Source organism: Egretta garzetta, unplaced genomic scaffold (assembly GCF_000687185.1).
Source record: "Egretta garzetta isolate BGI_Z169 unplaced genomic scaffold, ASM68718v1 scaffold163, whole genome shotgun sequence".
Classification (NCBI taxonomy): Eukaryota; Metazoa; Chordata; class Aves; order Pelecaniformes; family Ardeidae; genus Egretta; species Egretta garzetta.
In genome coordinates, this window is record NW_009259308.1 from 207,118 (window position 1) to 232,363 (window position 25,246).

The window sequence follows — 25,246 nt, forward strand, 5'->3', positions numbered from 1 at the left end:
ACTGTAAACACAAAGCCTTTTGAAGTGCTATTTAAAAAATAAATTCTTGAACAATACAAACCAAAATAGCTCTACAAGTTTTCAAACCCATAGCCTGTAACATTCTCCTTTCTGCAAATACAAGCGGGTACCTTTAGAAACTGAGTTTTGGAGGAATGCTCCACTGATATTTAACTGCTAGACCATCAAATGGTCCCTGTTGTATTGATCTACAATGTACTTTCAAAACAAGTTCGATCAAAACCCAGTGGGGACTCTATACTGAAAAGTAGACAGCTAATACTCAGACCAAACAATCCATGCCCAAACAAGATATCTGTCCTTTTAACAACAGTTGCTATAGAATTTTCATCTCCTTTCATAGCTTCCCACCAAGCTGTTTATACAGACCTCAATGGAACATGAAAACAGTGAGCTAAAGCAGCGTGATCATTTTTAAAGGAAAAATAATCTAGATTAGAAGGTATGTTTGTGCTTTCTAAATCTAGTGCTATTTAACTTGAGCAAGAAGTACAAACATTTTACTTCTTTATTTCAGAAACCATTGATAACTTTCTAGCATGAGATGACTCCTAGCAACTATTTGTACTGCTGCTGTAAATAATACCGTTACGTATCATAGCTCTTGCTTCTTACATGAAGAGTGTAAAGTAGATAGGTATGGGCATAGCTTCTCTGGTTTTTTATAATTTATTTTTTAAAAAACCCTGAATTTTAAACATCATTTTGATTTTGAAATTCCTCTGCTTAAAATCTAGGAAGTGCAAAGCTGAAATTTCAGCTGTTGTCATGACATTCAGAGGTAAAGGCAAGGGGATAACTGAGTATGACCCATGATTCTACTCAGGAAGGTGGCATTAAAAATTACAAAGAAATTTCTGCAAAATTTGAAATTTCTTGCAATCTACCCGAAGAAACATTCAGATATGCTGATATTTCTTATAGTCACAATTAAAACTTACAAGTCCTATTAATACAATACCTATATTCAATAAAGGACTACTATGGTCCTCAAGATAAATTAAACAATGTGGTTTTCAACATGTAAATTAAAATTCTTATGGAAGTCACAATAAATAATCATAACAGTTATTACACAGGGTGGTTCTGGATTTGCACACAAACTATGATCTGGCATTTCATTACTCTTTCTCTGCTTCTGTACTCTGCTGTACCACTTACACCTAATTCTTGGGGGAAAGGTAAACAAGTCAATGCCCACTTCAAGAGACACCTGCCCTCAAGAGGTTTAATTTTGAGACTCAATTTTAAGCAACCATTACTTATGCATTCTCAAGCAATTCAGGTGCATTCTGAATCTTAATTTTTTTTTCCTAATACAACATTTAAATGTATTATTTTGCTAGATTGTATACGGAACACAATATCTGCATCTGTTGGAGAGCCGATGCCACTACTTAAAATAGTGTCAATATTGGCCCAAAGCACTCCAGTTAGCATTCAATTAAAGTGAGGTCTGACAGGTTATGCTATCTTCAAGCTGGAAGTTATCTCAGCACCCCTGGTGTGCTGATGAGACCATGAACTCCTACTGCCGAGCATTCCAGAGCAAGCCATTAGCCTTTGCTCTTCATTTCTTAATTTCTGATGAGTGATGTTACAACCATCATAACTTAAAACAAAGTTACCCTGGGTTTATTTCTTTTGTTGTAACATCAAGAGCTTTGAGGACTTTTTTCCCCAAAAGAGGTGACTTTTATTTTTTTAACAGCTTAATATTTTGTTATCTAATTCTTGAAAAAAAAAGCCAATTTTTCAAAGGTAGAAAATAAGGTATTGCTGCTTAAATTCCGTAATCTTTTAATAGATGTATCATAAAGTAAGAGGATTTGTTTATTTGAAATACATTTGAAACGTATTAGTCTTGCCATGATGAATTACCCTTTAAAAAAAAAAAATGAAATCACACTTATGTATCCTCTTGATGTTTACTGCCTAAGAGCAAACAGCTCTTCTGCTTTGCTTATTTTCCTGATGATGTTAAAATTAATCTCTATTATGGTGAATACTTTTATACTTATTATCTTTCTACTCCTTCCTCATTCTCTTACCTACCTTTCCCTCTCTAGACACAGACTGTCAGTGGGAATACTGCCTGTTTAAGAATTCCTTACATCATATGGCGTTTTCTTAACTAACCATACTGTATGTAATTAATGGAAAAAATTTACTAGTCTTTGTTTTCATATGCAAGGTTTGCACAAATACACGTGTAAGGCCCATTTTCCCTAGCCACCACAGATTTGTTAAATTTGACTGGCATGGCTCTTTTCTGATATAAGGAACGATGCCTAAAAATGACCCATGAAGAATGTATAAAGTGAAATACCCAGAAAAAACATGATGTTGCACATACACTGACAAAATGACACAAACTGAACAACTGTAATCTTTGTATCTAACTCCCACCTAAGCATGCAATTCTGAAACATGGAACGTGCAATCTTATTCCACGATAAATTCCCAAATGCTGGACTACTTAAAGAAAATAGGAGCAACAAAGGCTAAGTTCTGGCCACCCAAAGTAAATGTAATTTGGATTTGTATATGCATTTACATGGTATAAGAAGCATGTCACAACACTCTGATCGTTGCAATGCAGGGTTAGACTCTTGTGATCAAAACTCTCTGTGACCACTGACGCTGCAGATCGTGCAATGGATCGTACCGCAGCTGCTAGCTGGGCAAGTACAACCACACACTGACCACCTTGCCCTCCTGTGGGCAAGGGCTCCTTATTGCAAAACTGTTTGAATGGCCTCACTGCCACTGCTGTAGGTCTGCACTGCTGGAGACACGCCACCCCTCAAAGTCCATGCACATTACCCTACCAAAATGAAATGCAGTCCTCTACATGAATGGGACCATATACAAAAACGTTCTAATTCACTATTCCACTGATAGTCTGGATTATTTTTTGGCCATTTATCAAATGACAATGAAGTAACTAAAGATGAAAATCTGTTTTATTTGCTTTTTCTCTTCCCTATCAAAATTTTGGAATGGTGATAAGATAATAAAAGAGGTTGTATAAAGATTTTTTTCAATTATCCCCATCTACCATGCATTAACTGGATTCTTTCTGGATTAAACTAAAGCAGAAAATGAGCTCCAGCTAGTCATGGGTATTCAGTATTCAACACCAGACTAAAAGAAGAACCACAATAAAGCTAGAAATGCACACTGTGTGAATGTCAGGTCCTTAGCACCAACTGTACTGTTATGCTCTGCAGATCCACTCCTATTATGCAATATTTGCTAATGTAAAGTGTAGCATATTACAAAAATATTTTTGGCAGTGATATCGATTTGACCGATTTCTTTAATTCAGTATCCTGACTAAATTAGAAAAAACAACTATTTCCACTTTTCTTGGAAACTTTTGCTGGATTAAGATTTTCATTATCATTTATTACACAAAAAAATATGATCACCTTTATCTATTATATGTCATATTTCCTGTCTGTATTAGAGTAGTCAAATTTTCCATATGGTCTTTTGGAGTCCCATGAACTCCTTCCAAGACCCTTGAAGCTTCCCATTTTCCCTTTCACCAATCATTTTTTTTCAATAATTGCTAGACGTTTGTTCAAGACATATTGCTATACCGAGGAGAATCTGTCCTATGCTGAAAACAAACAGTTGCACAGAATGAGTGTTCAGTGTGATGAACAGCGTTTGGAGTGAAAAGAAGTGTTGGATGAGTACAGACACTATCAAAGCTGTTCTTTACTCAAAGTGAATATTAATGACAGTTGTTTCATGTTTCAAGTTAAAATCATCCAGAACACACTGTTGCAAGGAAAATAGCACACTTAAACATATTTTTCAACTTACAAGCAAATCAATAACTACCCAAAGACATTATTTTATTTTTCATCAGGATGTTTACGATCCTAAAAATGGTACCCCAAAACCTCTCAGTTCTTGATTCTGAAGATATAACAAGGTTATTTATGGCAAAAATATTTCAAGCCTATACAGAAAATGCTCTCATTTAAGTATGCGCCCTACAAATTTTCTACATGAATACTACTTGAGCTCCTGAAAGAATGTAAATAAAGCCCGTAGCTGTGGTTTAGATTTCCTTACTAGATCTAGTACCATAGACTTCAAAACAAAGGGTAGTATTGTCTTTGTAATAACAATTCACAAGTTTTGAGACTTCTGACAAACAGTCCTAATACAGTAAAATTTCTTCACCAAAAGGGTTGTCAAGCATTGGAACAGGCTGCCCAGAGAAGCAGTTGAGTCCCCATCCCTGGAGGTATTTAAAAGACGTGAGATGTGGTGCTTAGGGACATCGTTTAATGGTGGATTTGGAAGTGCTAGGTTAACAGTTGGACTTGATGATCTTAAAGGTCTTTTCCAACCTAAACAATTCTGTGATTCTGTGGTTCTATTTTTTGAACTTCCCAATTCACAATGCATTAAACTGAGTTCAAAAGGCTCATGTAAATCAAGCTGAACAATCATGGGACAACTCCTCTCAGTTTCTACTAATCCAGAGCAAATTCAGTTTCTAATAAATTTTTCTATCACAACAAAAATTCTGTAAAATACTAAAATTAGTTAAAACAGTATGAACACAGCTCAAAATAAGTTACACTTTTTTTTTTTTTTTTAAATACGCTTTGTCTTTGGACAAGTTGATGCCAATCAAAGATATGCTGGTATTTGCCAGCAGACTTCTGCCTGTTAAGACATTCTGAAATAACATATCTTAAAAAAAAAAATAATAATCAGGCCATAATGGTTTCATAAATAACTTCTCTTATATACAATCAGTGGAGCCAAAAAAAAAAACAAAAGCAACCCAAAAAAAACCTACCAAAGAAAATAATGCAGAAAGAAAGACTGCAAAAGGTCACTTCAACAAATGTTTGCCAGTTGAAATGACGCACAGTGCACTACTTCCAATACAGTGCAAATGTGGATATTTCATATATGCCAACAGATAAAATGAAATAAAAAGGAAATCAGCTAAAAGGAGAGCTCATTTCAACAGAGATGCTAACCAGAATGCTTAAGAACTTGCACATTCAGTTCAACAAACTTACCTAAACACAGGACCGACTGGAGCTTATTTCTAGTCAGAACAGAGGTAAGGACACCAACCAGACAGACATAATTCTGTTTGCATATATCAAATATAGATTAAGACACTTTTTGGATTAACACCTCTTTCCTGCAAGCTGCCATGAGTTGACACAGACCAGTGTCCTCACCTTTAGACTAAGGGACAAATTAGATAACCCCTCCCGAAGCAGTGTCAGGTAACGCCACTATGGAATAAATGACAACTATCTATTTTGTTGGAATTATTTGTTTTAATGAAAATTGTACTGTGTTAACACTAGCAATTTTGAAAACAGGGACAGTCATTTCGATATAATATGCAAACTGGCTTTCCATATCATAAGAAAACTCTAATGACTGCTAAACACAAATAGTTCAACTAAATCCTTACACATTACATTATTTCTGCATGGGTTACTTTTCATCTCAATAGCAATTGTTGTCAAAGGCAGAGACAGCTAGTGTGTAAAATGCTCACAGCAAAAAAGACTACCTGCAAAAGAAGCACTTGGGTAGAAGACCCTGCCATACTGTATTTTAATGTTTCCTCCAGGAAAAGGCCTCATCTGGAATTAATAATGATCCTATCCATTTCCATCAAGGAATACCACACAGTTCCTTACCCAACAAAAGAATACACCGTCCTCCTCACCCCCAAACACCCATGCACCCACTCACCCACCGGTTTTACAAACCTGACATCTCAAGCAAGGATGATTTTCTCCTACCAAATCTCAATAAATACCTGAATCCATCAGACCACCAAACCTCTCATGCTCGGAATCTGATTCAACCAATGTCATAAATGGAACTAGTATCAGTAGTTTGCACACATCATAGGAAAAAAATCTGGACTGACAGATGAAATGATGATTTTATCTCTAATAGGGTCAATATGTGCCACCCTCATAAACCAGAAAGGATGAAAGCACATAACACATTAATCTACCGAGTGCCAGCAAAACATAAAAAATACAAATTCTCAAGTTCTGATGGTATGAAATGGGTTTTCATTTCTCCTAACTTCTCAGTGGAATCAAGGTAAGTGTACAATAGTAGAGATGCATGTTTGCCTCATGTCTGGCTTCTTCTAGGAAATAAAAAGCTTCTGGCCTTAAACACAGCAGAGTCTCTGGACCAGTACAGTGAAAAATGATGGGAGTCTGAAAGGCACCACATTAAACCAGGTGAGCTGTGTGTAAGTAGCTTCATTAACACAATCTAATTTTATGCTAAATAAGTTATAAAAGGGATACAAATAAGAAAATAGCTGACTTTGGCTGAGTATTTATTTTTCAGTACAACTCGCCGTCAGGAGGTGGTAGCGTCTTCTAAATTGCCAACATATCCTTAGCATAGAACAAGATTTGAAACATGTCTTTGAAATGTTTCTGTCTGGGATAAAACATTTCATATTTTCCTTGCAAAGAATGAGACTGTGCCCTTATGAATTAAGGAAAAAAAGAAGTAAAGAAGCAGCCTTACTGGTTTGTATCTTAGTGCATCTCTGTAGGATCCAAACAGTGCTGCCTGTGCCCGAAGAAAGGCCTTGGCTACTCCATCACCCGTAGCTGTAGACTGCTTTTTCAGTTTATTTTTCAAGGCCGAGACCTGCATGACAGAGTGGAACAGTTAAATTAACACCTCAGAAATTGGTACAGCGAGGTATGAACCCAATCAGCAGGCAAACCATGGTGTCTACAGGTCAGCCAAAAATTCATCCTCCTCCTTGATAGCTTATCTTCTTAACTGCAAAGAGCACCTGCTGGTCTGTTAATTGAAATGAAAGCAGGGGATGATGGTAGAGTGCTAATGCAAATTGGTTTATGCTCTCTTTTTTTCCCAAGGCCTCTTGACATAAATAAGCTTAATTATTTTACAGTAAACTGCATGTGAGCCACTTTTCTGCAGATTTTTTTTTCTCTCCATCATAACATGTACCTGCTTGTTTTGAATGAAGACAGTTGGATATTTTTTATTTATGCCATGAAGGCTTATTTTTAAGGACTCTTCATGGTCACTTACTATTCAGTTTTGGAGATTTATATTTTTCTGAAGTCAAATTACTATCTTACATTATTTCTCATGCACCATGGGAGTAGCTGCTATCACTGTCAAATAGTTGATAAAAGTTTGTGTAAATTCAGTGATACATTGTCTTTAGAATTGTCCTAGAAGATAAAACATGTGAAAGGGAAAAAAGAATCATGCTTATGAGGCACCTGTAGTTTGTTTTTTTTAAAAAAAAAAAAGTGCCATTCTTATTTTAGTGCTTGACTTATTTTCTTTAAGAAGGTCTTTTACTTGGCAAAACAGTAATCACTGATTATACAGAATTGGAAAAAAATTAGAAATACTAATTTAGATGACCCTTACTTGGAGATATTTTGGGAAAAAAAATCATATAATTATGGATTTATTACCATATTCTTTAAAAGATATATAGAATTACACTCAGTTATTGTCTATAGTCTCCTAATTTTCAACATGAAGGATTATCTGCAGAAGTCAACTCCAGTTACACTGAATACATGTTTCTACATTACTTTGTATTGCAATATACCCAATAAAGCAATATTTAAGTCACTAAAAACTATATAAAGTAACATTTCTTGTTATTCTTTAAGCAGAACATTATAAACAGAAACCATCACCGAAACATCTTTCATTCATATAAAAATACATGCAAGAATGAGTATCTTTTTGTTTCTTTATGCAAGCAGTCCTGACTGCTCTTGTAGATGATGATTGTAATTGAAGTGTCAACCTAATTAACAACTAAACTTTGAATAATGCTAATGAGAACTGAACATGGCATCAGAGAAAAGACCAGCTCTACAGGTGATAAACCTTCACAGTAATGACATTTTCCAGTGTAAAGTCACAGTTACTGTGATCTGATCAAAGAGAGAGACCCCCATTGGGTCCAATTATAGCTATAGTTTTGAAAAAAAAAATTATTGAGTTATGATGTTCATAATCTATGCAGAAAGGCCTTTACAGTATAGGTCTTTTCCCCATAGCTGTGATCTTTTCAATTTATATCCAAGCTCCATAGATCTAGATAAAAGTTTAGAGCCTGATTCGTTTAGCCCATGGAAAGCATACACCAAGGCTCATTTACGTTATTTCCTCAAAAGAAAAAAAAAAAAGAAGTAGAAGTCTGAGTACAAAAACCAGTTAAGCAGTTCAAGGCTGAAAAAATAAATGCATGTTTTGGTTTTGGGTTTTTTTGTTCTGCACTGTACGATTATTTTAAAGTTATTAAAAATAAGGTTTATTTAATTCCGGGGGCAATAAATGTACATATCCTTTGCATAAGGGAAATGTGCCCATCACCGTTAGCTCAGTTTCACTAAAACAAAAGCAGTAACGTGAGGTCAAAAAAAGAACTGTCAACCTTAAAATATTGTCTCTGTCATGACGGACAAAGCATTTTCTAAATATAAGGGAGGGAAAAGGTAGAAAATGCTCTACATTCTTCTAAATTGTACCTTGCGAGTTTGGGGAAATAATGGCAGATGATAAGACAGGGTCAGAGAAGAAAGGGGTAAGGATGATGTAGAGCAGAGAAATTATAGGACAAAGTGGGGGATGTGAAGGAAAATGGTTTTCTCTGATTTTCTCAGTTCTGGCAGGTCCTATGTACTCTATCATGAATCGATAAACAAGATGCTTTAGGCAAAAAACGTGTTAAAAAAGAACAATAGAAAGCCACAAATCCCCCGCTTCACTGCAGTATTGGTACGTTATTAGTTCAACAATATTAAGAACATCCCAATGGGCTGGCAGTTTGAAGACGGGTTCTCCAGCACAAAAATGTGTAAGTCAGATGCACATTTTTTGTGCTGCCATTCTGGAGGGAGTTCTAGCCTCAAAAAGGCTGTGCTGGAGTTCAAAGAAAATTCCTTCAACTTTTGCTTCTCTCGAGAGGCTACATTGAAAGGCAGGAAGAGCTCCATTAGATTATCCTGCAGAAGTACTAGGAGCACAGTGCTCTTAAGAAAAAGCCTGCAGAGATAATGTGGACCACAACCCTGATTTCCCAGTTGTCAACAACCGGAGTCCTGGCGGAAGCACTCTTGAAGCACCCTTGAGACCTGCCCAGGTTTCCTTCAAGCTGAGGTCAGCAAACATGCATGCAAAAAGGGACAGTGCTTTCTCAGGGTTTATCCCACCACCAAGTGATGGCAAACCCAAGCTGCGCATTTGGGTACATTGCCAGCAAGTTCTCCCAGTTCCATAGTTTAACCAAAGACAGAGTGATAAAGTAGACATTACAGTCAATACGGTAGGTACAGATAAGAGACTGCGTGCTTTGAACTACTTAGAAGGACTTGGTGCACAGCAAGATTGTGATTGCTTAGATCCATGAACCTGAAACCAAGGAAGTGAGAGACCCTTTTGGCTGACATCATTAATAGCTCTAAAAATTTCAAAGAAAATACGCAGTTCTGGCACAGCCAAAAAAACACCAAGCAGTATCTTTATCAAAATCTTTTACTCATATATGCTTTAAACCATCTATCTGTGATTAAGAATGCCAAACTTTTTCTGCCCTTCTTTGCATGTCTTAAGCAGAAATAGCCTTTTACAAAGTTTAAAAATAAAGAACTGCCAACAAACCACAGGAGTTAGAATACTGTTAAAAATTATTTCTGGAAGACACTAGTGATCCATTTCAGAAATGGTATTATTAATTTATACTAGAAGTAAACTGGTTTTGTCTTCTCCTAGCAACAGCTTCTCAGACGAAGGTGACTCATTGGACTGCTAAACACTACCAATGAAGAGCAATCAGAGCTTCAGGAAGGTTTAAAATCAATAAAATAGTTTTTCAGAGATGTAGAAAGTCATGAGATCGATGCATGATTTTTCTTTCATATGTAAGTAAGTATATCTAAAATGTAGAAACATATTGTGTTGGTCATCAAAAAAAACCCCAACATTGTTTTTTAAAACCCTATGTCCTTTCTAAGATTCCTAAAATATAACTATCTGATCAGAAATAAAGCATGACTAATCTCTCTTCAATATTCATGTCAGTAGAAGAATAGAACGGCACATAAAGTTAAAAAATAAATTAATAAAATGATGTAATTATTAATCAAAGCCTTTGCTCCTGCAAAAACTTGATCACGCATATAAATATAAGCACATATAGATGTATTCAAATTGTTTGTTGCCTGAGAAAGGCAGAACCATGCACTGGGGCTCCCAATGACTAAGAGATCTCTGAAAAAAAAAGATATCCAGGTATTTCTCTGGTATCAGTGACAATTGTTATGCTTTAAACTATTTTTTTACTATCACGTCACCATAAAACTAAGCCCACTCTCAACAGCGAGAAAGTGAGAGAAGATGGCAGAGTACAAAATTAAAACCTTATAACAAAATGGAATCTGATACGATTTAAATCAATATTGTTAATGAAAGGGCATCTACATATTTGATATTATCTACACACACAGGTTTTAGGCATCTCAAATAGCCCTCCAGCATTTAACCACAAATACTCATTTAGACAGAAACAACTACTTAAATGCAAATGTTTTCAAAACCAGTTGTACTTTTCAATCTCATGTTCTAGCTTCTAAAAGTATATCGAGGTTCAACAGAATCTCAACTCTAAGAATTTATTCAAAATAAATAGTTGCCTCATAACACTGCAAACACTGCTGACTGCTCCGAGTTTCTAAAAATATATTAGTAATATATTTGGCTATTTTCTGATGGGAAAACACAATAAATTACTATATTTAAATTTTACAAAAAAATCTTTTTAGTTGCACTGTTACACATTGACCATAACTTCTTTACAATACTATTAATCATTGTACTTTCAGAAATAATTTGCACTGCCAGTAATTGTTTTATAAAGTAACTGTTTCATTTTCTACGTGAATTACAGCCTACTTCTCAAATGCTACTTTTTAGAACAGTAATGCTCATATGCCCAATTTATGGTGTTAAAATCCTGTGACTTTAGGAATCTCAAAACTAAAACTCTAAAACCCCATTTAGATTCTGTACTGCATCACAGTGTGTAGGCACCACACGCTACAAAGGCTACACATCTTTCAACAGCTCTGTAGATTTTACGGTTAACAATATTCAACGACCATGGAAGATGCTAAAAACCTATAAAGCCTATTATTTTCTGAAGAACATATTTATAAAAGTTCTGCGTAGTCTATGGAGAAATCACTAAGACTTGGTTGCTAAATGTGATGCCCTCAGTCCTCCAAGCTTTTTTGAAAGCGTTCAAATTTGAGCAAAGGAATAGTCTTTTTATCAGAGTTAACTGCAAGCAGGTATTGCAGGATCAGGCCCGAAGCTTATAAATTTGCCTCTATGGTCTCTGCTAATTTATATACATCACAAATGTTCTTTGTCTAACATTCTCATTATTATAGTGGTGATCGAAGTATTATTGTATTAGGAAATTTACTCCCACAGAAGTAGCTACTTCTTTTCTGTTTTTTTAAATTAAAAAATAATAGACAAATTCACAGTGAAATGATGAAATTTAAAAACAAGTGTTCTTGTCAGAAGAGAGGAAAAAGAGGGGTTTTCCCCCCTCTAAGAAAACAAAGGATTCCTGAAAGTCTTGCACTGATTTATTTTTCCAATTTTAAATACCTTAGGAGTAGCGGAACTGCTACTGGCATGGTAGTATTTCTAACAGTCAATAAATCTAAAATATTATGTGTGAATATTGGAATGAAGCCATTAAGAAGATTACAGCATGCAACGCAGCAGAGGGTCCACATGAAAAAAGGACTGGTAATTCAGGACAACTGTGACCACTGACCTCTGCACAGTCAAGACCACTGGTCAGTCTGACAGAATAATGGAGTTCACATGCATAGAAAGTCATCTAGCCTGTAACTATAATTTAAATGCTTAAGTGAATGATTTAAAAATGCCTTTAAATCTCAGTTAATTTATTATACAGTTTATTAGACAATGCCATATAATAATGTTTTTTCAATCTTAAATTTATCATGAAAAAATCACAAGCAGAGCATTTTAATGGACATATTACTTATATATGGGTAAACTATTAAATACCTATGCTGTGAGGACATCATCAGGCTTATTGATCAAGAAAATAATTACTCAAATTCCTTCAGACACAAGACACAGTTTTAGAAACTCTTTGAAAATACTGCATTTCTTTTGTTAGGCTCTTAACCAACCTGGAATCAATTTTTGAGAGGGACAGTAAGACTAGAGCTTCTTTTATATTTTCAGTTCTTCATTCTGTTTTAACACCCTTCAGAGGTACTCATTAGGTTTTTTCATCAGAAGTTTTACTACCTTTGTACACACGCGTATAAGGTTTATTTATATAGGTTAAAATGCTTCACATATGTAAGTATCATTGACATTTGTTTTAATGTTTTAAGACTAACTTACCATTTTTACTCTACACTCCTTTGTCTTATACTTTTAAATCGAGATGTTAGCAGTTGCACTGCCCCTCATGAATGCATGAGAATGTATGAAAAGACGGACAAGCATTTTGTCATTTTATGAGCCAAACACGGATGTTGTCTGTGCCTTTTGTTTTCAGGTTTTCCAACTATAATTGTATGTGTTTTCCCTTGAATTGTTTTAATTGAAGTGCTTTACAGATTGAAGTAGAGGAAGAGATGGGAATATTCAAATTAAAAGCTTCATTATAAAAGCCTCAAATTCTGCAAGTATATTTTCCATGAAACTTAGTTCTGTTTTGTTCTATATTAGATATGGAATGAAATATTTTAAGTCTACTGTATAGTCTGTACACTTGGATAACCTTCATTAACATTAATAATAGTAACATGCATATATCCTGGGGGAGAATATACTTCTAAAAATATGAAGATCTGTATCCCTATTTTCTTCATGCTAGCCTACTCATTTAGAGATCATTTTGATATGCATCTGTAAAATACATGAGAAGTCCCTCTCATTGCACAAACATCCATTTTTACTGTTCGAAGGACCTCCAGCTACAACTCCAGAATCTTATGGAAGATGATGCCCAATTCTCAATTCTACATCTAGCTATTATTTGACAAGAGGTATGTACCTCTGACATTATAACCTCAACCTTATTCACTGAATGCAAGATCAGATAAAATTACTGACACACCAGAAAATTACTCATTTTTTACTTAACCTGAATGATAGAGTACAGTCAAAATTACTGTATGTACATGTATGTATACTTTTTCATACACTAACATAAAACCACAAATCAGAATAATTTCTATGTAGTCTTTTACAGTTTGAACTGTAGTTAATACTGAGTCAAAAGAAAGACTAAGCAAATGACCTACAAAAAGTCTAGATTTTAACATCATTAAAATGAAAGGGAACTGACATTAATATAATCAAAAGTTTGATTTCTATTGTACCAAATATATACAAATTACCAACAAAACCAAAAGACATCGTACATCGCTACAGCGCCTTGCTTTGATTAAGACAGTTTCTTTTTATGATTTACAATTTCAGAAAATATAAGTCTTCGATTTTGATATAAAATTCTTTGTGCTGACAACCATTTGTAATAGCTTGAGCATCTATAACTAAATAATCAAAACAGTAGTTTCAGAATGATATTTTTTTAGAGCTCTATTGGGAAAAACAAGGTAAGTGAATTTTGTGACTATTTAAAATTATATACAGAATATGTTCCCCTATAGGCAATAAGAAAAAAAAAAGGGGGGGGGGGGGGGACGGGACACCCTCTGCAAGATCAAAGTCCAGAAAGAACTGGCACTTAATTTATCATCCTTTACAGACAAAAGACAGTTTTCGTCATTTCAAAAGGATCAGATGTCTTTTATGACAAACTGGGTTTACAGTTTAATTTACAAATAGAATTCTAAGTAAGCAGTCTTTGCTCTGCCAAAGCAAATGACAAACAGTATAGGTTTTCATTCACGCAGCCCTCAGCAGGATAGAAGAGATTAAAATAAAACTGAAATAATTTAGAGAAAACAAATAAATGTTTCAGAAAGTTGAAGGAGATCAAAGCCTGAATTTTCTGACCCCAACTGTACAAGCATTTCTTATTATATTGACCAGTGCCATCAGATCATTAATTAAAAGGAAAGCGCTGGCAGGTGGCAGGGAAGCAGAAGCCGATAATTGGCCCCCTTCTTCTTTTTGCCTTCAAAAACTCTCTCGTTCTTTTGCAAGACATGCCACTAGGCAGACAGAAATGCCTACTTTGTAATATAATGATTAAGATGACATGAAGAGACTCTTGCGTTTAAAGCAACTATGCCTAATGAATGCAGCTAGCTTTATAATTATGATCCTACTTTTACAATAAGGAATACGATGTTCCATTCAACATCTACTCGACTGTCAAAAAGGTAAAAATCTCAAATATAGGGGTCTACGCTTGGTGTTTTTCACCCCCTTATTCCTTTCATAGCAGTTAGCAAAACCAGGCAAAAATAACTACTAGGAACTCAAGCATCTATATAAGAAAGAAGGAATGAAATATCTGTAAGACTCACCACTTCACCAGGTAGGTTGTTCAGGTCATTAAAAGGGGTTTCCAGAGTGTTTGTGTCAACATTTAGCAAAACCACATCCTCCAGTGATCTATTTTTTACTCTCTATTAAGAGAAAAAAAAAAAAATATAGTGAAATGCTTTTCCACTGGCATCCTCCTGAAGTACATTTTCATTATAATGTGCTAGATAAGAAACGATGGTTTTACAAAGAACAATTAATGGCAAAGACAACATTTTGAGCTTTAGATGTCAGATTTGTGAATTAGACGCAGGATTCAGAGCAGCTTTTAAAAACCCTTCCTCTTCATCAAATAGTAAGGTTATATTAATAATCTCTGAAATGCAAGCATATTTAAGAAATTAATTCTCAAAAACCAAGATTTACACAAAACACAGTTAAATACACTGGAACTATACATCTCTTATAACAACACTTCATTCTCTCGTATTTGTGAAAGACAGGATGTTAATCATATAATCAGATGAAAACCAGAGAAAACTAAGTAATTATTTGCAGATTTATGTAAGTCCCAGCCATGTGATGTCTACTAGCATTATAGAAGAATGGATGAAACAATCTTTCATCAATGGATTTGACTAGCAGCTAAGAATTAAACAATTTGTACCTTTCAGGGAAAAATGATAGAACTCTTTTCTATATGGTCCTACAATAATACATAATAGTGCAGTCCAGGAAATAATTCCAGAAGGAATTGAGTGACCTCTTTTTCAGAGCAAGCCTTTCTGTTCCATTATTTTCTGATGGAATAAGGAAAAAAATCCTAGTCAAGATATTATGATCGGCATATGCAGATCACAAGAACTTGATTTGAGAGAACAGAAGGCTATGCCTGGAATTAAGAAGCGTACATGATAGAAGGCTCTTTTTTGGAAATACATGCTAGTGGCTTAGACTAGGGGAGAACCCACCTCATCAGCTTAGCAAATGTGAATTGATCCTTAGAAACTGCTTTAGCAGAAGTGTAAATCAAATAACATTCCCAAATCAATTATCTACTCTGCATGATAATCAGATTACACATGCAGGCTTAATGGTGTCATTAAATGGTTATGGAAAGAGCCAAAGCTATTTAAGACCCAGGTATTACCTCTTTGGTGAGTTCTATTGTTTTGTTGTATGTTTAAATCTCAAAAAGGCTACCTCCTGTTTTTTGGAAAAAACATACTTGTTTCTAAATTAATAGTTATGAATGTTATGGGATGAATGTTGGACTCAGATTTTCAAAGGGATGGGAATACAAATTATCTGGGGAATCAGGATGATGCTGAATTCCGATTGATGGTGACTCCAAAATAAATTTTAACTGTTCTTATTATTGGGAAAATCTGTTGGTGAACCACTGAAAAAGGTAGGAAAAAAAGCTGTCATTGAGCTATTAAATAGACACAGAAAGAAATCATCATGTAGAGCTTACATGACTCCATAACACTTCAAAAGCAAGATTTCAAAGAGGGACATTTTTGACTTTGTAAAGCATTTGAAGCTTAAATTTTATAATTCTGTATGCTAAAAACCAGGGATTCTTTCTGAAGCATTTCCATTTAAATTATCAGTTATGGCACACACACACCTCATGCTTATCAGTATGCAGAAGTGTACAGTAAACTTACCTCTATTAAGCTTAAGTGGACACCAATTAGGTAAGGCATCGGTGCACTGAAGAAAAGAAGTGGAAAGGATCAAGTTATTGTTTTAAGTACCAACTACTGTAACATTTGTGGAGCAAAAAAAATTTAAAATTTTGGCACATATAGTCCCTGGTTAACATTGACTGTTTAAGACTGTATTAAATTTACACAGTTGCTACCAAAATTTTTGTTAGGCAAGGGAAATTTTATTTTTGTTTTTTTTTTACTCTGCAGTAAAGACAACCACAAAATAAAGGATGCTTTTCCTAACTATGGAAGTATGAGCAAGAAGACATGTAAGGCTTGCTGACTGGCTTGCCGTATGTTCCAGAAGTGGTGTGTCTCTAGAACTACAGTGGTTTTAAAACACCGTTCTGGAGAATACAGTATGAGTTGCATCACCACGCTGCAACACAAACATCATTAACACCAGTTTTGGTTCTGAATGTGTTTCTGAAACCTTTCCTTGGTGGGCATTTGGAAGCTGTATAATATCCTATTTAACTCAGGATAGTAAACTTCTAATTTCCAATTTGAGTAAGACAAGGAACAATATTTTCAAAATAAAACAAATATCCACACAAAGCCTCTGGAGTGAGACCTCCTGCAGCATGCAAGCAAGAACCTGAATTAGTCAGGCTAATTTATCATGGTTTCCTATAATCTTCTGTTTCTTCCTCTAGTGAATGTGTTCTGGCAACATCTGACAAAGAATATACTCAGTATGCAGCACTGAAGGGAAAAAGCATTCAACGATCATCACACTTTTGGGTACTGCGAGATTACTAAAAATATTCACTCCAGAGAAGCGAGCAATAGATAGGCTGGTTTAAGCAACTCAGTGGGAAATGAAATACTAAGGGAGTAGACAGAAAAAATGAAATAAAAATAATCTCTGAAAAATAAACGGAAGGTAAGATAACTCATATGAAGTTACACAGATAGCTGAAATATAATAATTTCTCCCACTGTATTAATTTGATCATGGATCTGAGTCACTGGCACCGACCAATTGACGATTGACTTCCTGAGGCCCGGGGAGAGGCTTCACTGCATCGGTTCACATGGTCACATCAATTTGGTCCCAACTCTGGGAGCAAAAGTAGCAATTCTCACCTGCCTGAGACCGCAGCCTGTTTTAGAAAAATCTGTACACACTATGGATTAGCCAGTTGCTCTCATTAACAATGTCCCATAGGAGAGGGCCGATTTAGAAAAAAAAAAAAAAAAAAAAAGAAAACAAAACACCAAACCAAACAAAAAACCGCCCAAAACCCAGACTGACTGAGGCCAAAACAAGCTTTCATCGTGTTTATCCTAACACAATCAAGGTTTGCTGAGACCACAGACTGTCATGGCTTAAGGTTTCTAGGCAATGGGTTTTCCAAAAGGGGAAATGGAGACCTCTATGTCCCCACTCAACTTCGTAGCCCAATACTGAAAAATATTAGTGCCTCCGAACAACTTCATCCAGGCGAAGGCCTCATGCCTTTGTGGACTAAACACAAGTTACATGGAATCATAAATGGGTGTCCCTCCAGAGCAGACGTGCATTTATATTCAGTGAGGAATCAGACTGCTTTATAACAGACTCTAATTTTAAGAACGCTTTCTACTACGTAACGTATTTAACCAAGTCAATGAGAACGACTATCACTGACGCATAACTGAGGATTCTTCTGCTGAATATGCAGCAAAATAGATCCTCAGGTTCATCACATCAGAGTTATCTTAGTGTTACGCATAACGTGAACTGGAGAAATTATGGTGAAAACAAGCGCTATATCATGTCTGCGTTTCATGCACACCTGTTTTCTCCTACACCGACACTGTTCTAGCAGCTTCACCGGGCCTGTGCTGACTTAAAATAGCTGAAGATTTACTCCATTAATAAATCTGTCATTAAAAAGGGTAGTGTGTAGCTCTTTTCTACAGAACAAAGCAACAGCTATATCTTTTCAATTTTGAGAAGTTAACAGAATAAAGGTACAAAGCTAATAAGATAAACACATCTTGAAAATGCATGAAATAAAAACTGCAGGTATGGAAAGTCCATTTGATCATTTTCAGCAAAGAATGAATTTTATTACTGCTGGATTCTTAAACCTTAACAGCAGAGGTTTCCAATATGTACAGGAAATTACTTACTATGATACTACTGGGAGCTGCTATATAATTTTTGCATGGTAATGCATGTTATTACCAAAAAAGTTATTAATCTACAGCATCATTGCCTAAAATAATTACTTATGTTATGCAAAACATGCAAGTTATTTGGAAAATAATTGTCCCATTCTCACGAAAACAGGCGTGCTTATATCCCAATTCAAAAGAGACCAAATCTCATAAAAAGACATGTTGCAATTGTAACTTGAATTTTCTAATTGCATTATATTCTTAGCAGAGCATCAGTAGAACAGATGCTTTATCATCCACAGACAAAACTGTCATACATTCTTTTATAAGTTACTTAATTTGCCAAGAAATTACACAGAAATTTGATTAAATTAGCTTTCTCCTTTACAAAAATAAATGTTATACCAATATAATTACTATATCAATGCTCAAACTTAATTTTTGTAAAAGCTTTCTTGAAAGCCAGCCACCTACTGGGCTGAGTGCAACAATATATTTTTGCTTATTTAAATGTAGAAAAGAAATAAAGTTCTTAAAAATATTCAGAAATTCAATTTTTTAGTAACTCTCCTGTGTTTTCTTCCTCTACAGTTAAAATAAAAGTTACTTTCACAGCCTAATATTTTGCTACCTTTTAGAAAAATAAACTTATTCTCTCTTCTTTTTTGGATAGTTGTTCCAGTTCTCACATTGGAGTACTCACAATGGAATTTGAGGCCAAGTTACATGGGGGAAAAAACCCATCCTGAAGTATGTTCACACACTGGACCTTGCAAGTACTCATTACCTGGCCAATCCTGACAGTATTACAGTCCACCCTCATGCTCAGTACTGATGGGTTTGGACTACTTTAAGAACATCCATTATATTATGTCTAAAACCAGTCTGTACATCAGGTTGCCTGATAGAACCTAAGAGGCTTTTTGATTAAAAAGGCAAGTGGAAGAATTTAAATATTTTTTTTAATATAGATTTAACTGTTTTACTCAAAGATACATTTTTCTTTTTTTCATGCCCACAAAATGTACCAGCTGAGCAGTTTATGTAATTTATCAAATTCTAACCCCCACAGAATTGTATCATTTATCTTTATGAAAATTTGAGGATATATAGTTCAACTCATAAAAAAAAAAAAAAAAAAAAAAAAAAAAAAGTGGATTTCTCTCAAAATATGTTGGTTGATTAACAAGCAAAGAAAAGTTGCAGGATCAGTGCCTATATTAGAACTAGTACATTTAAAGGCATTTGATCTTTGTTTAAAAATTGCCTTACTCCCTTGGAATGAACACAGTTATCAAACTGATAATCCCCCACTTCATTTATTTGAATACCATTTCAGAGCAACACTAAGAAAATAAGAGTTCATGGGAGACATCACAACAAAGTCCAAGTGAAGCCATGACAATGTAGTTTTGAGGAATAAAAATGCATGTTGAGCTAAAAAGGAAAAAAGGCACATGTATAAAGATAACTTTGCTCTGTCAAAATGAAAATACAGAAAAGAATTAGAAAATGAATTTGTTGATTTTAAATTGACATGACCCTTTTGGACTGCATACTAGGTCTGGCCTAGCATGAACTTTGACCTTATGAATTCATCAAGGTTTTCTAACTTGATATATCATATACCTATGAGGAAAATATTTATTCACTGTTCATATGCCAAAACATGAGGAAAGTGAAGTATTTTATGTGTTTTTATTACACTATTCCAACCTGTCTCACAAAAGAACCATTCAAACCAGACGTGAGCAGAGAAATGTAAATGAACGAAAACCTAGTTTAAAAGGTCTGAATTATAGTTACTGTGGTAAATTCATCAATTGTGCATTTCCTTTCATGAACTTAAGTTTCCATTTGAACATCTCTAAAAAAGGGAAACTTTTTTTTCCCCTACCCTACTACATGACTGTGAAAAAGAAGAAGGGATATAAATGAGTTTTACAAGTTTAAGAAACTCCATGCTTCTTTTTAATGAGTAAAAAAAAAAATCTCAGGTCACGCCATAATGACCTAGAATCTCAACTATTATCATCATCACAAGAAGCTGTGTACAGCATCTAACATTATTATTTCTGGAAACATTATCTGTGCTTAGGAGGGGAAATAAAAAAATCTTCTAGCATTCAGGATGCACTCTGCAGGGTAGAGCTTGAATAAAGGTGTTGATCTACCTTCTGAGAACAGCATTTATGGATGATACTGAAGAAATTACAAAGCTTCTGGCAGTAAGTTCAAGTAATACAAAAACTAAACAAATACATCCAAGCTCTACCCCCATCTCGGTGCATTTTATCAAAGCAAGGAGGAAAAACAATTAGGACAGAGTTTCTTCAAAAGAAAACTGTCATTAAAGATGAAAGGCTTAGCTACAGTTGAAAGTAAAGGGAGAAGTGGGAGAAGAATATTTGATTTCTTTTTAAACACAATAAATAATATACATATGAAGTATAGGAACTATCACAGAAAAAGATATACCATGGGCAAATATTGCAAACTTGAGGAAAACCCGTCAAAGAGACTTAAGGAAACATAACGAGAATTTCTTTGAGAACAAGAAATTCAATAGACTGGGTGGAGTTCAATGGAACATCAATATTTATAGGTACCAGAAGAAAAATAAAACAAAGTCCAGCAAACATACAAGCATAATTTATTTCTGTGAAGAAAAACATCAGTAACAGAAACATAGACTCATGTTGGGAGGCATCTGGACTTGGACTCAGTTTTATACATAATAACGATTCCTGACCTCTAAAATGGCTTTAAATGCTTCATTTTTCCACCACAGATCATAGGGTCTAGTTAAAGTGAAAGTCTCCAGGGACGGATACTCCTGTTTTAGGTGCTTTAATGGAAACTCTTATTTGGTATCTCTGGCACTACTACGAATAAAAGAAAGTAGATCTCTGCTTAGCCTGAAATCTTAAAACACAGGCATGTGGAAACATCATCCCTTGAAGGATCAAAAGTGACTCAAAAAGTGATTCTTTCTTGTTCAACTTAAAAATTTGCCAAAACCACGAAGTCTGTCATGTGAACAGAAACACACCAGGAGAAGCAGAATTCTTAAAATGAAAATTTTGGAAGTACCAAAAGGAGATTTTAAGCTCTTTCGGGAAGGTGTTGGATAAGATCCTGAACCTGGCTGAGTCTAAAATACAAATATTAAATCATTGGATAGACCTACGGGAAACATTGACGTCTACTAACATTTGATTCCAGAAAAAAGTGATCAGGTTTTTGTTTTTTGTTTGGTTTTTTTTTTTAATGTTTCTAACAGTATCATTTACCTCAAGTTAAAATAAATGCCAAATAAAAGAAAATTGTAACACGGCTGCATTTCATAGCATCACAGAATCATTAAGGTTGGAAAAAATTTAAATTACTGAATGTATTCTGTAACAATAAAACAGGAAAAGTTATTATAAACATGATTCTAAATGCTTCATTGATAGCAATCAGCACTGTAATTCAAGGTACCAATTCAAATACCACGTAAAGGCATACTGAAATAGCTCTATTCAAGTCATCAGTTAAGCACTGGCTTAAGTGCTTTCATAAACCGGATCCTGTATATTTAGTCACATAAGTAGTTAGTGTTTTCATCAGTTACTTAGAATTACAAGACAGGTAAGAATTTCAGAAATAACAGGGGATAACAGGTTAGCTCTCTTACCAGCAGTAGTCCAGAAGATGTGGAGGAAGCACTGGGATGTAAATGTGTTGCCAATACATTGGATATAACAATGCAGCTGATGCATGAACACAAGCAGTTAACTAAAAATAAAAATACACACACAGAATTGGCAACAAAAAAATATGAATAAAAAGAAAATACAACATCTTAAATTAACTTTTACACATGTAAGAATCTTAACCTCCCAAAACCACCTATTACAGCATTTTTAATGGCTTTTAATTGCTTAAACGCATCTATGAAGAACTCTCATATATGTATACAAGTAGAACATTTGCAAGAAGTCAGACTAACAAGTCAATTAAAAGTTAGCCCTGCTCAGCTATTGCCTTAAAAAAAAAGAAAATAAACATGCACTATTTGAAGTTTATTAAATGTGGGTACTGCCATGAACACATAGAACTTGAGCGCACCCCAGCTCCACTCGGGAGTGAGAGGGAAAGATTTGGGAGTTTTTTGGTCCACATTTCTGCTACTTGGAACAAATGGAATGGATTTGAATCTGCATGAAGCCAGAGAAAAGGATTAAACTCAGGAGCAGGATTAATTTCTGTTCGTGTCACTATCTTGATTTCCAAACTACCTTGAAAAAAATCTGAAGTGAATATTCCTTGTGGTAGCAAAGCAACTTTATTAAAATTTTCTAAAATTCCCTTCCCAAAGCAGAGACTGGCAAGTCTGGCACTAGCATCACCAGAAAATGGAGGGCTCCTTGACCAAGAAAGGTGGTGTTACAATCTGCTCACCACTCAAAACCTGTTTTTTTAAAACAAACAAGCAAACAAACAAAATAACACCAAAAAAACCCCACCCACCCCAAAAAAAATAATCTACAAAATTTATTAGAAACATGGTCTAGTTCACTGCTTGAGTGAACAAAATAATCTGCAATACTTAAATAATTCAAATTTGATCTATCAAATACCACTTTGCTACCAGGAAGTCACTCAAATTTATTTATTTTATTATGCAGCCACGCAGTTACAACAGAATGAGAAAACATCAAGACTGTGATCGAACTGAGGTAGCCTATGTTCAGCAAATAAAACACTGCAAACCTCATAAAATAAAGGAGAAAAAATGTTTTAAAAAAGGGAATGCTCCACATAGAAGACACCAAGCTTATGGAAAGAGACAAGACTGTCCTACTGGTTTATATCACAGAATTACGATCTGAGGTTAACTTGATAATAGTGCTGTTTATTAGAAGTACTTATACAGTAACGAAATGAAGAGCTAAAAATAAAATGTAAATCCTGTCCATACAGCAAGTGCTAAAACATTATGGATTTCACAGGGAAAAAAAAAAAACAACCTCATTGCGGAACAGATCAGCAGTTAAAGCTTGCACACCCTGGCTGCCTTCGAAATTTAGACTTGTAAATAAAAATTATACTGCAATTTTGTACATGTATTTTTACACTAAAAATGAAAAAAAATAATTATAAGATCATTGCAGCAGAAATAACGGACAATTACAATTTGTGCAGCATAGTTTGCTCAGCACTCAGATTAATATAACACGATTAAATATGGAAAAGAAGAGGGTCTGAAAGCTCCTGAGGGATATCATTAGGGCAAATTGCCAAAGAATGAAACATGAGCCAGTCAGGAGAGTCTGGAAGCTGCAGTAGTACCAAGGGACTTGAATGTTCGACAGTTGGAGCTTCAGTAATGTGTGAACTGCAGGTTAAGGTATCAGGAGACTCTGTTCACTGACACACAGAATGTCACTATTGACCAGCAAACTGCCCGAGCCTGACAGCTACGCTACAGAAAGCCAAGTATATCATAATTCTGTATTTAAACTCTTCGTTTCAGATTAACATCTCATTTCTTAGCTTTACATCAATCCTCTACAGTCACTCTCATTTTAGACTTACAATAACGGCTATTTTAATAACTACTCTGTTGTTACTAAGAATTAATTGATTTGGGGGAAGAAATAAATTCGTATCTTATCCCTTTTCTACACAGTGAGATTTATGAGTTTTATTTCCATAATATATTTCTCTGTAGTTTAACTAACACTACTGATAGCGCAGCCAAGCTATCATGTTTTTTTCTCTTTTACTCAAAATGAATATGGAATTACTAATTAGTATGTCCACATACTATTGTACATAGCATATAAATTTCAAACCACAGCTATCTAGATGAAAATTAGCATTTCATATATTTCAATCACAGACTGAAATAAAGCTGAGCATACAGTTACACAGGATATCCCCCAATGTATACAGCCTCCTCCTCCTCCTCTTAATAGGCATTCTTAAATTATGAATTAAGATGACTATACTATTTGCATGAAGAAATATTTTCCCATCTTACACATATGTCTGTGTTATATTTCAGTTCTCTACTTTAACAGAGGAAGAGGGTAAGTCTTTAAAAACATCTGAAGTTTTATTGACTCTTGTTTTACAGTACAGATTTTGGTGTGGCACTCAGACTGGCATCTATTAACATTTGTTATTTATAATATCTACTAAATTTTAGCATTTCTAGCAGGAAAGGTAATGATTTGATTACTTACACATCAAGGTTTTGCTGTACTGTTCCTTGCTTTTCTATTTCATGCCATCTTAATTTAATAACTTATTTAAGCATTTCCATCTATGCTGTTGCAGTAGGTTTCCAAACATTTTAGTATGGCATGAATATGTTTTATACTTTCCTGTTGTATACAGCCTGTGTAATACAAGCAGCTATGGGATTCTGCTGCTCTTCAAACTGCGTGACATTTTATTACTGTACCAACTCTGCCTTTAAGCAAATACTAATAAGATAATTATGGTTTTCATATTAAAAATTGCACGCTTTCTGGCAAATTATCTTTTTGCCTTTTTTACTCTTTCAACAGTGACTGCATTTCTCAAATGCATTAGCTATTTAAATAACTTACCTCACTAACTGACATATTCACTCTCCTAAATAGAATGGGGGCTACTGCATACCCTGGAATAATGTGGCATGTCTTGAGTAACCAGACAGTTCAAGAGATCTGCAAAGCATTCAGGGACCAGATAGAGGCCAACTGCTTACATCAGAACACCCAGGTCTATAAAGGCGACGCTGGGTTTGGAGGGGTGTCTGGTAGCATCTGGGCTTGGGAGCGGAGCCAGGCAGAGCCCCA

General features: G+C 34.9%; 1 protein-coding gene across 1 annotated transcript in view; it reads right to left on the minus strand.

The window, feature by feature from the left end:
- Window positions 1-25,246, minus strand: part of DENND1B (DENN domain containing 1B) — a 162,190-nt gene that overhangs the window by 37,367 nt on the left and 99,577 nt on the right. Inside the window, exons 12-15 of the mRNA XM_035891739.1 lie at window positions 22,090-22,190; window positions 16,257-16,302; window positions 14,625-14,726; window positions 6,586-6,711 (exon numbers count right to left, since the gene is read on the minus strand). Coding sequence (XP_035747632.1) covers window positions 6,586-6,711; window positions 14,625-14,726; window positions 16,257-16,302; window positions 22,090-22,190 — 375 coding nt within the window. The remainder of the gene's footprint in view (window positions 1-6,585; window positions 6,712-14,624; window positions 14,727-16,256; window positions 16,303-22,089; window positions 22,191-25,246) is intronic.